Below are 14483 nucleotides of genomic sequence, written 5' to 3'. Positions count from 1 at the left end.
GAACTGGCGAGGCACGGGAAGGTGGTGTCGCCAGTTAAAAAAGTCCCGTCGGGGTGCAAGTCGCCGCTGCTCAAGCAGGTGGTGTCGCACAGGAGACACGTCCTGATGGTGTTGAACAACAGGGATGCGGAGCTAAACGTAGCTTTTAAAATCAGGGCGGATGAGTTTGACTACGTGGTGTTTGTCAACACTGACACCACCAAGTGCTTTGGGTGCGGTGGGGAGGGACACCAGGTCAGGGCATGTCCAGGTAAGAAGGCAGGCGGCGAGACAGGTGAGGGGCAGAAGGGTGGACAGGACAAGGAGGGAGCACAGGAGGGGGCAGGTGAGGGTCAGAAAGGGGAAAAGCAGGCGAAGGTGGGGGCACAGGAGGAGGCGGGGGAGGGCCAGAAGGAAGGAGGGGAAAAGCAGGTGAAGGTGGGGGCACAGGGAGAGGCAGGTGAGGGGCAGGGGAAAAAAAAGGAGGGGGGGGAGGGGAATGTGGAGCCGCAGGAGGGAACGGGTGGAGGTAGACAGCGCAGCCAGGTGAGCGTGGAGACACGGGGGGAGGCAGGCGAGGGTCTGGAAAGAAGACAGGTAAGGGCGGGAGGACAGGAGGGGAAGGAGGAGGGTCCGGAAGACAGGCAGGTGGGTGCGGGGGGACAGGAGGGGACTGGTGAGGGAAAGGGAGCTACGGAACAAAGTCAAAGGAGTGCAGGTGACGTAGCTAGGGAGGAGGAGGCACTGGAAGGAAGTGACTTTGAGATGGGGGATGAGGACGATCGGTTGAGAGTCCCCCGGCTCAAAAGAAAGTCCAACAAAATGGCAGGAGACTCTCAGGCGAAGAGAGGGACAGCAAGCCAGGGGAAGGCAAGTCAGGAGGTGGAGCAGGGAGGCTCGGAGTCAGAGTCCTGGATGGAGGAGGACTCTGCTGCAGACAGTGAGGGGCAGGTTTTTCTCGGCGTAAAGAAGAAAAAGGGCAAAAAAAGCTACAGTGTGGGCAAAATAAAAGCGTTTCTGCACAGGACGAAGAATGTGAAAGGGATTAAGGTGGAGGATTTCTTCTCAGACAAGGAGTTGCTGGCGAACGCGGCCCAGCAACAGATGAGGAGTAAGGGGAGAGGAGGGTTCACGGACCAGGAGGTGTACAGGTTAAAGAAAATAGTGCAGAAGATCAGGAAGGAGCTGAACAACGGAGAGGATGGGGAGGAGGTGGAGGTGGGCGCTGCTGTTCGGGCTGTTTCCCTTTTCCGTTGCAATGAGTGACTTTAACATCAGCACGCTGAACGCGAATGGGGCCAGAGACGCAGCTAAGAGGTCTCTGCTGTATGAGCTGATGGAGCAGAAGAGGCTGGATGTGCTGTTGGTGCAGGAGACCCACAGTGACTCTGGCAATGAGGCTGACTGGAAGAGGGAGTGGGGGGGGGGAGGTGGTGCTAAGCCACAAGAGCACCACCAGCGGTGGGGTGGCTCTTCTCTTTTCTAAGAGCTTTGCCCCAGCATCCTTTGAGGTGGAGGAGGTGGTGGAGGGCAGACTGATGGTGGTGAGGGCAGCATTTGAGCATCATAAGTTTGTCTTTATAAATGTGTACGCTCCCACCACAGGACCACACAGAGTCACTTTTTTGCAAGTTTTAAATGGGGTTTTAAGCAAAGCTCGTACTGGGGAGTTTCTGTTTCTAGGAGGTGACTTTAACTGCACCGAGAACGACCTGTTAGACAGGAACCACTGTGAGCCGCACAGAGCATCGCAGAACGCGATGAGGCTGCTCTCAAGCGAGAACGAGCTAACGGACGTGTGGAGGAGAACCAACGGGGATGAAAGACAGTACACCTGGGTGCACTGCAGAGGCACCTCTTTATCGTTGGCCAGACTAGACCGGTTTTACTGTTTTAAGCACCATTTAAACATTTTTAAGGAATGTAGAATGGTGCCTGTTGGTTTTACCGATCACTCCCTGGTTGTTTGCCGTGTTTTTATCGCCAATGTAAAGCCCAAAAGCGCATATTGGCATTTTAACACCACCCTACTATGTGACTCCAACTTTAAAGATGCTTTTAGGTTTTTTTGGGAAGGTTTTAGAGACAGAAAGCAGGATTTTATTTCCTTAAGACTGTGGTGGGACTATGGGAAGAGGGAGATAGAGCAGCTCTGTCGGCAGTATACTCTCAATGTCACACGGGACATCAGCAGATCTATGAGGGATCTGGAGACTGACATTGTGGAGTTACAGGGTGTAGTGGAACCCACTGGGAATCGAGATCACATTAAGGACCTCAAGTCTAAAAGAGCTGCTCTTGCAGACCTACTAGGCACCAAGGCGCAGGGGGCGCTGGTCCGCTCTCGCTTCCAGAGCGCAGCACTGATGGACGCACCATCTAGTTTCTTTTTTAGCCTGGAGAAGAGCAACGGGCAGAGCAGGTTTATCCACGCCCTGAGATCAGACACGGGACAGGAGCTCAGGAGGCCGGAGGAGATCCGGACGAGAGCCGTGGGCTTTTATACAGAGCTGTACAGAAGTGAGTACGAGGAGCAAAAAGAACTGTTTTACTCCTTTTGTGGGAATTTGCCCAGGGTCCCGGAAGATGTCAGTGCGGTGCTGGGGGAACCTCTGACCCTGCAGGATCTTTCCACGGCCCTGCAGAGCATGAAGGGGGGTAAGGCCCCTGGCATCGACGGGATTCCTGCAGAGTTTTACAAAGAGTTCTGGGAGGAGTTACGGGAGGACCTTTTAATGGTTTTTAATGAAGTTTTTAAAGATAAGTTATTGCCAGTCAGCTGCAGGAGGGCAGTCATCACTCTCCTACCCAAGAAAGGAGACCTGCAGGAGATCAAGAACTGGCGTCCTGTGTCCCTTCTGTGCACGGACTATAAAATCCTGTCGAGGGCACTGGCCAACAGGCTGAGGGAGGTGATGGACCTGGTCGTCCATCAGGACCAAACTTACTGTGTGCCTGGTAGGTCCATTCTGGACAATGTGTCCCTAATTCGGGATATTTTGGACGTCTCTAGTTCTCTGGGCATTGAAACTGGGCTCATTTCGCTAGACCAGGAAAAGGCGTTTGACCGGGTTGAGCACCCTTACCTCTGGAAAACTCTGGAGGCTTTTGGCCTCAGCCCTGGTCTGGTAGCCATGATCCAGGTTTTGTACCAGGACATCGAGAGTATACTGAAGATTAATGGAGGGCTGAGCGGCCCTTTTAAAGTGCGTAGAGGGGTGAGACAGGGCTGCCCCCTCTCAGGGATGTTGTACTCTCTGGCCATAGAACCATTGCTGTGTCAATTAAGGACGAACATCGAGGGTGTGTTTCTAAACGGTCTCGAGAGAAGCCACATTCTATCAGCCTATGCGGACGACGTCATTGTCTTAATAAAGAAACAGGACGAAATCAGCAAACTGGAGGGGATCGTCAGGGACTTTGGGCTGCTATCAGCAGCGAAAGTCAACTGGGGCAAAAGCGAAGCGCTGGCTGTGGGCGGATGGAGGGGGGGACTTTTAAAACTGCCAGGAGGCTTACGGTGGCGAAGGGATGGGTTTAAGTATCTGGGAGTGTTTTTAGGGAGCGAAAGTGTGGTGGGGAAGAATTGGGAAGGACTGCTAGGAAAGATACAGGGCAAGCTAAGAAAATGGAGGTGGGCACTGCCACAGCTGTCCTATAGGGGCAGGACGCTCATTATTAACAACCTGGTGGCCTCACAGCTGTGGCACAGAGTGGCCTGTGTCCAACCACCAGACCTGCTAGTTAGGAAGATACAGGCCGAGCTGATAGACTTCTTTTGGGGGCGGAATTTCCACTGGGTCAGGAAGGAAAGGGTCTTTCTGCCTAAAGAGGAAGGGGGGCACGGTGTGGTGGACATCAAAAGCAGAGTGGCAACTTTTAGGTTACAGTTTGTGCAGAAGTTGTTAACGGGGTACTTTAACGTTTGGAAGGACGTGGCGGGCTTGGTCTTAAAGAGGACTGGGAGGATGGGACTTGACCGCTCGTTGTTTTTAATGGACACGAGTCTTCTAAACAAGTCGGGCTTACCCCGTTTTTATCAGGAGCTTTTTAAAGCATGGGGGTTATTTAAGAACAGGAAAAGGGAGGCCGCAGATTCCCTCCACTGGCTCCTGGAGGAGCCGGTGATCGGAGGAGCCAGGCTGGATGTGCAGGACGGGGCCACTCCAGGACTGAGGAGCATCCTGAGGGAGGCGGGGGTCCTGACCCTGAGGCAGGTGGTGGCGGCGGCGGGGAGCGACCTGCAGGACGGCGAGGCCATGGCGGAGCGGCTGGGGGTGAGGTCCACCAGGATCGTACACCTGGTGCTCAAGAGGTGGAGGGAGACGCTCACGGAGGAGGAGCTGGCCCTGCTGAAGGAGTACGGCGAAGGCGCGGAGGAGCCAAACTCGGAGGATCCCTTCCCGGAGATGACCCTGACCCCCAACCTGGAGGGGTCCTCCGGGAAGCTGCTGCACAGGGCACGTTATGCAGAACTGGACCTGCACACAGCCAGCGGGAAGGCTTTTTACAAAGAGTGTGTGGTTGTTTTAAATAGGAAGGGACTGGAGGGGCGGCAGGACACTGTCTGGAGGGGACGGCTCCAGATGGGGGGACAGGAGGAGCCGTGTTGGAGGAGTTTTTACAAAGCTCCCTCCAAGAAAAGGACGGGGGACCTCCAATGGAGGGTCCTACATGGAGCCATAGCTGTCAACAGCTTTGTTTCTGTTTTTAATCCCACGGTCGCAAATGAATGTCCATTCTGCAAACTGCCAGAGTCCGTGTTTCACTGTTTTGCAGAGTGCGACAGACTTTTAGAGCTTTTTAGTCTTTTAAAGGAAAGTTTTAAGCTCTTCAAGGAGGAGTGGTCCAGAAACTGTTTTATTTTTGGGGCCGGATACTACAGGGCCAACGCAGAGAAATGGCGACTGCTTAATTTTCTAGTCGGGGAAGCGAAGATGGCCATCTACCTCACGAGGAGGAACAAACTGAGGGGAAAGGAGAGTGTTTTAGGAAGAGTGTTTGTAGCGTTGGTCAGGGCCAGAGTCTTGATTGATTTTAACTTTCACAGACTGATGAAGAGTCTGGACGTCTTCATCAAACTGTGGTGTTTTAACGACGCCATCTGTTCCCTGGTGGAGGACGACCTGTGCTTCCGGTCGTTTTTTAACGTGTAGGACTCTGTTAGTGAACCAAGTGTGTTTGTTGTATTGTCTGTAACTGTGAACTAGAGAAAATGTTAAAATAAAGATGCTTTAAAAATCAAAAAAAAAATCTCTCTCTCTCTCCCTCTCTCTCTCTCTCCCTGTCTCTCTGTCTCTCTCTCTCTCTCTCTCTGAGTGATTGGAGGTGTGAGCGAGCGGAGCGTGTGAGCGTTTGGTAGAGTGAGTGATTTTCTCTCTAACTTTTTCTATCAATTGCATGTTTATAATTATTTGTTGGTGACGGGTTTAGTTTTTTGTTGGTTGTAGGGTGTGCGCACAGCGGGTGGGGGGTGGTGGTGGTAGTGGTGGTGGTGGTGGTGCGGGTCCGCGGCCATGTCGGACCTCACCAAGCTAACGAGGAAGCACGGCATTAAGTTGCCCGTGTCTTCCTCGGTCTCGGTGGAGGACTGCAGCCTGGCGGTGGGGAAGGCTGTCGGCTACAGCAGCGTTGTGTCCGCAGCGCGGATGAACAGCGCGGTGGTGATCTTCCTGGACAGTGTAGACAAGGTGAACGCGGTGGTGGCGAGCGGCGTTACGGTGAACAAAATGTTTGTTCCCGTCCTGCCTCTCTCCACACCGGCGAGGAGGGTGAATTTGGCGAATGTTCCGCCGTTTATTAAGGATGAGACCCTCACTAAGGAACTGGCGAGGCACGGGAAGGTGGTGTCGCCAGTTAAAAAAGTCCCGTCGGGGTGCAAGTCGCCGCTGCTCAAGCATGTGGTGTCGCACAGGAGACACGTCCTGATGGTGTTGAACAACAGGGATGCGGAGCTAAACGTAGCTTTTAAAATCAGGGCGGATGAGTTTGACTACGTGGTGTTTGTCAACACTGACACCACCAAGTGCTTTGGGTGCGGTGGGGAGGGACACCAGGTCAGGGCATGTCCAGGTAAGAAGGCAGGCGGCGAGACAGGTGAGGGGCAGAAGGGTGGACAGGACAAGGAGGGAGCACAGGAGGGGGCAGGTGAGGGTCAGAAAGGGGAAAAGCAGGCGAAGGTGGGGGCACAGGAGGGAGCAGGGGGGGGTCAGGAGGGGGGAAAACAGGCAAAGAAGGGGGCACAGGAGGAGGCGGGGGAGGGCCAGAAGGAAGGAGGGGAAAAGCAGGTGAAGGTGGGGGCACAGGGAGAGGCAGGTGAGGGCCAAATGGAGGCAGGGGAAAGACAGGTGGAGGTGGAGGTGGGGGCACAGGGGGAGACAGGTGGAGGGCGGAAAGGAAAGGAGAAGAAACAGGTGAAGGTGGGGGCACAGGAGGGGGCAGGCGAGGGGCAGGGGAAAAAAAAGGAGGGGGGGGAGGGGAATGTGGAGCCGCAGGAGGGAACGGGTGGAGGTAGACAGCGCAGCCAGGTGAGCGTGGAGACACGGGGGGAGGCAGGCGAGGGTCTGGAAAGAAGGCAGGTAAGGGCGGGAGGACAGGAGGGGAAGGAGGAGGGTCCGGAAGACAGGCAGGTGGGTGCGGGGGGACAGGAGGGGACTGGTGATGGAAAGGAAGCTACAGAACAAAGTCAGAGGAGTGCAGGTGACGTAGCTAGGGAGGAGGAGGCACTGGAAGGAAGTGACTTTGAGATGGGGGACGAGGACGATCGGGTGAGAATCCCCCGGCTCAAAAGAAAGTCCAACAAAATGGCAGGAGACTCTCAGGCGAAGAGAGGGACAGCAAGCCAGGGGAAGGCAAGTCAGGAGGTGGAGCAGGGAGGCTCGGAGTCAGAGTCCTGGATGGAGGAGGACTCTGCTGCAGACAGTGAGGGGCAGGTCTTTCTCGGTGTAAAGAAGAAAAAGGGCAAAAAAAGCTACAGTGTGGGCAAAATAAAAGCGTTTCTGCACAGGACGAAGAACGTGAAAGGGATAAAGGTGGAGGATTTCTTCTCAGACAAGGAGTTGCTGGCGAACGCGGCCCAGCAACAGATGAGGAGTAAGGGGAGAGGAGGGTTCACGGACCAGGAGGTGTACAGGTTAAAGAAAATAGTGCAGAAGATCAGGAAGGAGCTGAACAACGGAGAGGATGGGGAGGAGGTGGAGGTGGGCGCTGCTGTTCGGGCTGTTTCCCTTTTCCGTTGCAATGAGTGACTTTAACATCAGCACGCTGAACGCGAATGGGGCCAGAGACGCAGCTAAGAGGTCTCTGCTGTATGAGCTGATGGAGCAGAAGAGGCTGGATGTGCTGTTGGTGCAGGAGACCCACAGTGACTCTGGCAATGAGGCTGACTGGAAGAGGGAGTGGGGGGGGGGGGGTGGTGCTAAGCCACAAGAGCACCACCAGCGGTGGGGTGGCTCTTCTCTTTTCTAAGAGCTTTGCCCCAGCATCCTTTGAGGTGGAGGAGGTGGTGGAGGGCAGACTGATGGTGGTGAGGGCAGCATTTGAGCATCATAAGTTTGTCTTTATAAATGTGTACGCTCCCACCACAGGACCACACAGAGTCACTTTTTTGCAAGTTTTAAATGGGGTTTTAAGCAAAGCTCGTACTGGGGAGTTTTTGTTTCTAGGAGGTGACTTTAACTGCACCGAGAACGACCTGTTAGACAGGAACCACTGTGAGCCGCACAGAGCATCGCAGAACGCGATGAGGCTGCTCTCAAGCGAGAACGAGCTAACGGACGTGTGGAGGAGAACCAACGGGGATGAAAGACAGTACACCTGGGTGCACTGCAGAGGCACCTCTTTATCGTTGGCCAGACTAGACCGGTTTTACTGTTTTAAGCACCATTTTAACATTTTTAAGGAATGTAGAATGGTGCCTGTTGGTTTTACCGATCACTCCCTGGTTGTTTGCCGTGTTTTTATCGCCAATGTAAAGCCCAAAAGCGCATATTGGCATTTTAACACCACCCTACTATGTGACTCCAACTTTAAAGATGCTTTTAGGTTTTTTTGGGAAGGTTTTAGAGACAGAAAGCAGGATTTTATTTCCTTAAGACTGTGGTGGGACTATGGGAAGAGGGAGATAGAGCAGCTCTGTCGGCAGTATACTCTCAATGTCACACGGGACATCAGCAGATCTATGAGGGATCTGGAGACTGACATTGTGGAGTTACAGGGTGTAGTGGAACCCACTGGGAATCGAGATCACATTAAGGACCTCAAGTCTAAAAGAGCTGCTCTTGCAGACCTACTAGGCACCAAGGCGCAGGGGGCGCTGGTCCGCTCTCGCTTCCAGAGCGCAGCACTGATGGACGCACCATCTAGTTTCTTCTTTAGCCTGGAGAAGAGGAACGGGCAGAGCAGGTTTATCCACGCCCTGAGATCAGACACAGGACAGGAGCTCAGGAGGCCGGAGGAGATCCGGACGAGAGCCGTGGACTTTTACACAGAGCTGTACAGAAGTGAGTACGAGGAGCAAAAAGAACTGTTTTACTCCTTTTGTGGGAATTTGCCCAGGGTCCCGGAAGATGTCAGTGCGGTGCTGGGGGAACCTCTGACCCTGCAGGATCTTTCCACGGCCCTGCAGAGCATGAAGGGGGGTAAGGCCCCTGGCATCGACGGGATTCCTGCAGAGTTTTACAAAGAGTTCTGGGAGGAGTTACGGGAGGACCTTTTAATGGTTTTTAATGAAGTTTTTAAAGATAAGTTATTGCCAGTCAGCTGCAGGAGGGCAGTCATCACTCTCCTACCCAAGAAAGGAGACCTGCAGGAGATCAAGAACTGGCGTCCTGTGTCCCTTCTGTGCACGGACTATAAAATCCTGTCGAGGGCACTGGCCAACAGGCTGAGGGAGGTGATGGACCTGGTCGTCCATCAGGACCAAACTTACTGTGTGCCTGGTAGGTCCATTCTGGACAATGTGTCCCTAATTCGGGATATTTTGGATGTCTCTAGTTCTCTGGGCATTGAAACTGGGCTCATTTCGCTAGACCAGGAAAAGGCGTTTGACCGGGTTGAGCACCCTTACCTCTGGAAAACTCTGGAGGCTTTTGGCCTCAGCCCTGGTCTGGTAGCCATGATCCAGGTTTTGTACCAGGACATCGAGAGTATACTGAAGATTAATGGAGGGCTGAGCGGCCCTTTTAAAGTGCGTAGAGGGGTGAGACAGGGCTGCCCCCTCTCAGGGATGTTGTACTCTCTGGCCATAGAACCATTGCTGTGTCAATTAAGGACGAACATCGAGGGTGTGTTTCTAAACGGTCTCGAGAGAAGCCACATTCTATCAGCCTATGCGGACGACGTCATTGTCTTAATAAAGAAACAGGACGAAATCAGCAAACTGGAGGGGATCGTCAGGGACTTTGGGCTGCTATCAGCAGCGAAAGTCAACTGGGGCAAAAGCGAAGCGCTGGCTGTGGGCGGATGGCGGGGGGGACTTTTAAAACTGCCAGGAGGCTTACGGTGGCGAAGGGATGGGTTTAAGTATCTGGGAGTGTTTTTAGGGAGCGAAAGTGTGGTGGGGAAGAATTGGGAAGGACTGCTAGGAAAGATACAGGGCAAGCTAAGAAAATGGAGGTGGGCACTGCCACAGCTGTCCTATAGGGGCAGGACGCTCATTATTAACAACCTGGTGGCCTCACAGCTGTGGCACAGAGTGGCCTGTGTCCAACCACCAGACCTGCTAGTTAGGAAGATACAGGCCGAGCTGATAGACTTCTTTTGGGGGCGGAATTTCCACTGGGTCAGGAAGGAAAGGGTCTTTCTGCCTAAAGAGGAAGGGGGGCACGGTGTGGTGGACATCAAAAGCAGAGTGGCAACTTTTAGGTTACAGTTTGTGCAGAAGTTGTTAACGGGGTACTTTAACGTTTGGAAGGACGTGGCGGGCTTGGTCTTAAAGAGGACTGGGAGGATGGGACTTGACCGCTCGTTGTTTTTAATGGACACGAGTCTTCTAAACAAGTCGGGCTTACCCCGTTTTTATCAGGAGCTTCTTAAAGCATGGGGGTTATTTAAGAACAGGAAAAGGGAGGCCGCAGATTCACTCCACTGGCTCCTGGAGGAGCCGGTGATCGGAGGAGCCAGGCTGGATGTGCAGGACGGGGCCACTCCAGGACTGAGGAGCATCCTGAGGGAGGCGGGGGTCCTGACCCTGAGGCAGGTGGTGGCGGCGGCGGGGAGCGACCTGCAGGACGGCGAGGCCATGGCGGAGCGGCTGGGGGTGAGGTCCACCAGGATCGTACACCTGGTGCTCAAGAGGTGGAGGGAGACGCTCACGGAGGAGGAGCTGGCCCTGCTGAAGGAGTACGGCGAAGGCGCGGAGGAGCCAAACTCGGAGGATCCCTTCCCGGAGATGACCCTGACCCCCAACCTGGAGGGGTCCTCCGGGAAGCTGCTGCACAGGGCACGTTATGCAGAACTGGACCTGCACACAGCCAGCGGGAAGGTTTTTTACAAAGAGTGTGTGGTTGTTTTAAATAGGAAGGGACTGGAGGGGCGGCAGGACACTGTCTGGAGGGGACGGCTCCAGATGGGGGGACAGGAGGAGCCGTGTTGGAGGAGTTTTTACAAAGCTCCCTCCAAGAAAAGGACGGGGGACCTCCAATGGAGGGTCCTACATGGAGCCATAGCTGTCAACAGCTTTGTTTCTGTTTTTAATCCCACGGTCGCAAATGAATGTCCATTCTGCAAACTGCCAGAGTCCGTGTTTCACTGTTTTGCAGAGTGCGACAGACTTTTAGAGCTTTTTAGTCTTTTAAAGGAAAGTTTTAAGCTCTTTAAGGAGGAGTGGTCCAGGAACTGTTTTATTTTTGGGGCTAGATACTACAGGGCCAACGCAGAGAAATGGCGACTGCTTAATTTTCTAGTAGGGGAAGCGAAGATGGCCATCTACCTCACGAGGAGGAACAAACTGAGGGGAAAGGAGAGTGTTTTAGGAAGAGTGTTTGTAGCGTTGGTCAGGGCCAGAGTCTTGATTGATTTTAACTTTCACAGACTGATGAAGAGTCTGGACGTCTTCATCAAGCTGTGGTGTTTTAACGACGCCATCTGTTCCCTGGTGGAGGACGACCTGTGCTTCCAGTCTGTTTTTAACGTGTAGGACTCTGTTAGTGAACCAAGTGTGTTTGTTGTATTGTCTGTAACTGTGAACTAGAGAAAATGTTAAAATAAAGATGCTTTAAAAATAAAAAAAATAAAAAAATCTCTCTCTCTCTCTCCCTCTCTCTCTCCCTCCCTCCCTCTCTCTCTCCCTCCCTCCCTCCCTCTCTCTCTCTCTCTCTCCCTCTCTCTCTCTCCCTCTCTCTCTCTCTCTCTCTCTCCCTCTCTCTCTCCCTCCCTCCCTCCCTCTCTCTCTCTATTTGCTGCAGCAGGTGAATGATTCACTTCACTGTTCATTTCAAACACGATGTTTGTAACAAACTTTTGATGGAAACTAATTCTGATTCTGTTTTCTTTATTCTATATTCTTTATTCTTTATTTTTTATTTTTTATTTTTTATTCTTTATTCTCTATTCTTAATTTTTTATTCTTTATTCTTTATTCTTTATTTGTTATTCTTAATTTTCTATTCTTTATTCTTTATTCTTTATTTTTTATTCTTTATTCTTTATTCTTTATTTTTTATTTTTTATTCTTTATTCTTTATTCTTTATTTTTTATTCTTGATTTTTTATTCTTTATCCTTCATATCAAGGTTTCTGCGATATGTCGTTGAGCCCTGAACCAATCACAGGCCAGGGTTCATCCAGGGTGGGTGGAGCTTTCAATTCCTGAACACACACGCATCACACACATACACACATCTATACACACGCATCACACACATACACACATCTATACACACGCATCACACACATACACACACACACACACATCTATACACACGCATCACACACACACACACACACACACACATCTATACACACGCATCACACACACACACACACACATCTATACACACGCATCACACACACACACACACACACACACACATCTATACACACGCATCACACACACACACACACACACACACATCTATACACACGCATCACACACACACACACACACACACACACATCTATACACACGCATCACACACATACACACACACACACACACATCTATACACACGCATCACACACACACACACACACACACATCTATACACACGCATCACACACATACACACACACACACATCTATACACACCTTACACACACACATCTATATATGATATAGATATATATTGTATATAGATATGAAGATATATAGCTGTATATGATATGATACAATATGATCCGATAAGATGTGATGTGATATAATATAATACAATTTTTCATGGTTGCAGCCTGAAACCTGAGAGGGCGTCAATTAGCAAAGTTATGCTGTTGAGAATGAAAGTCCAAACTACAGGTTGGAGCTGTCGTCATAGTAACCAGGGTGTGGTCAGGTGAGTGTGGGCGTGGTACCTGCGGTGCCGGGCGTACTTCCCACTGACATGACCACTCCCATCACAGCCGGACGTTGGACAGCTGCAGACACACGGAAACACGGGATAAGCAGGGAACGGGCGTGGCCCAGGAACACAGCATGGGCAGGGAACGGGCGTGGCCCCTCACCTGCCGCCCACAGGTTGTTCTCACCTGAACAGCTCCTGGACCGCCGCCTCCACTGGGACTATTAGGAAAGACAGGACAGGTTGTTAGACAGGTTCAAGTTCAAGTTCAAGTTCAAGTTCAAGAGATTATTTGTCACATACGGTCGTACATATATGCAGTGAAATGTCATGACACCCGGTGATGTGACTTCAGCTTGGCTCACCTACCACTAGCTACGTCCACCTGTCTCACCTCCCACTCACTACATCCACCTGTCTCACCTCCCCCTCACTACGTCCCCCAAATCCCCTCCCACTAACTACGTCCACCTGCCTCACTTCCCACTCACTAGATCCCCCTGTCTCACCTCCCACTCATTACGTCTCCCTGTCTTACTCCCCTATGTTACATTGCAGCACATTTCACTTCCTGTTGGGGGCGTGGCCAGTCACATATTCGCATCACCGTGGCAACCAATATAAACAAAGCAGATTCTCACCAATGCCACCAGCTAGCGTCAATCAGCAGACAGACAGACAGTCAGGCAGGCAGACAGGCAGGCAGACAAATAGGCAGGCGAGCAGGTAGACAGACAGACAGACAGACTGGCAGGCTGGCAGACAGACAGACTGGCAGGCTGGCAGACAGACAGGGAGAGAGACAAACAGAGACATTTTTTACCTCTTACTCCTTTGGAACGAGTTCGATGACGCTTTTCAGCCGAGTTCAGCTCCATCTGGAAATTAAAATGAATATCATCATTAATATTATTATTATCATTATTATTATTATTACTATTATTGTTATGATTGTCATTATTATTATGATTATAAGTATTATTGTTAGTATTATTATTATGATAACAAAGGTAAAAGGTAAGAAAAGGTAAAACTTTGATCATAACTTGATTTAAATCATTCAATGATTCATTCTCTGCATTATCAACATATTGGAACATGAGGAAGGTCATTCATTATCCTCCCTAACCGTCTGTCTGCCTGTCTGTCTGTCTGCCTGTCTGTCTGTCTGCATGTCTGTCTGTCTGCCTGTCTGCCTGTCTGCCTGTCTGTCTGTCTGCCTGTCTGCATGTCTGTCTGCATGTCTGTCTGCATGTCTGTCTGTCTGCCTGTCTGCCTGTCTGCATGTCTGTCTGTCTGTCTGTCTGTCTGTCTGTCTGTCTGTCTGTCTGTCTGTCTGTCTGCATGTCTGTCTGTCTGTCTTTCTGCATGTCTGTCTCTCTGCATGTCTGTCTGTCAGTAGGTATGTCTGCCTGTCTGTCTGTCTCAAGTCTGCCTGTCTGTCTGATAATAATAAAGTTCTCACTGTGTTTTCAGATCTTCTCGTCAGCGTTGAAAGTTCAAACGTTGTCGTCAAGATTCATCATCTGAACAGAGAAGAAACAGTTACATCCAACCGGCATCCAACCTCCGCCCAACCAGCATCCAACTTCCATCCAACCGTCATCCAACCCCCATCCAGCCATCATCCAACCTCCACCCGACGTCCATCCGACCTCCATCCAACCGTCAACCCGCCTCCATCCAACCGTCATCCACCCTCCATCCAACCACCATCCGACCGTCGTCCAACTGCGAACAAACCACCATCTAGCCATCATCCAGCCGCCATCCAACCATTGCACAACCGCCATCATCCGACCGCCGTCCGACCGCCACCGAGCATCATCTGACCGCCATCCAGGCCCCCTCATCCAACCGCCATCTAACCGTCATCGAACTGTTAACCAGCATCATCCAACCACCATGCAACCGTCATCCGGCCGTCATCCAGCCACCACCCAGCAGCATACAATGTCATCCAGCCACCATCCAACATCATCAACCACCATCCAACCGCCATCCAGCATT

The 14483-nt window shown here is 51.7% G+C and overlaps 1 protein-coding gene across 1 annotated transcript in view; it reads right to left on the bottom strand.

Moving 5' to 3' along the window:
• The window catches only part of myt1la (myelin transcription factor 1-like, a), a gene marked incomplete at both ends in the record, with an annotated part of 57082 nt that extends 43731 nt beyond the window's left edge, over positions 1-13351 (bottom strand). Inside the window, 3 exons of the mRNA XM_080023976.1 lie at positions 12487-12549; positions 12661-12694; positions 13297-13351. Coding sequence (XP_079880102.1) covers positions 12487-12549; positions 12661-12694; positions 13297-13351 — 152 coding nt within the window. The remainder of the gene's footprint in view (positions 1-12486; positions 12550-12660; positions 12695-13296) is intronic.
• Between the last annotated feature and the right edge of the window lie 1132 nt (positions 13352-14483).

The sequence above is a fragment of the Zeus faber genome (assembly GCF_960531495.2).
Source record: "Zeus faber genome assembly, chromosome: 2".
NCBI lineage: Eukaryota > Metazoa > Chordata > Actinopteri > Zeiformes > Zeidae > Zeus > Zeus faber.
Note: the sequence above shows the minus strand (reverse complement) of the source record. Positions and strands in the feature narration are given on the sequence as shown.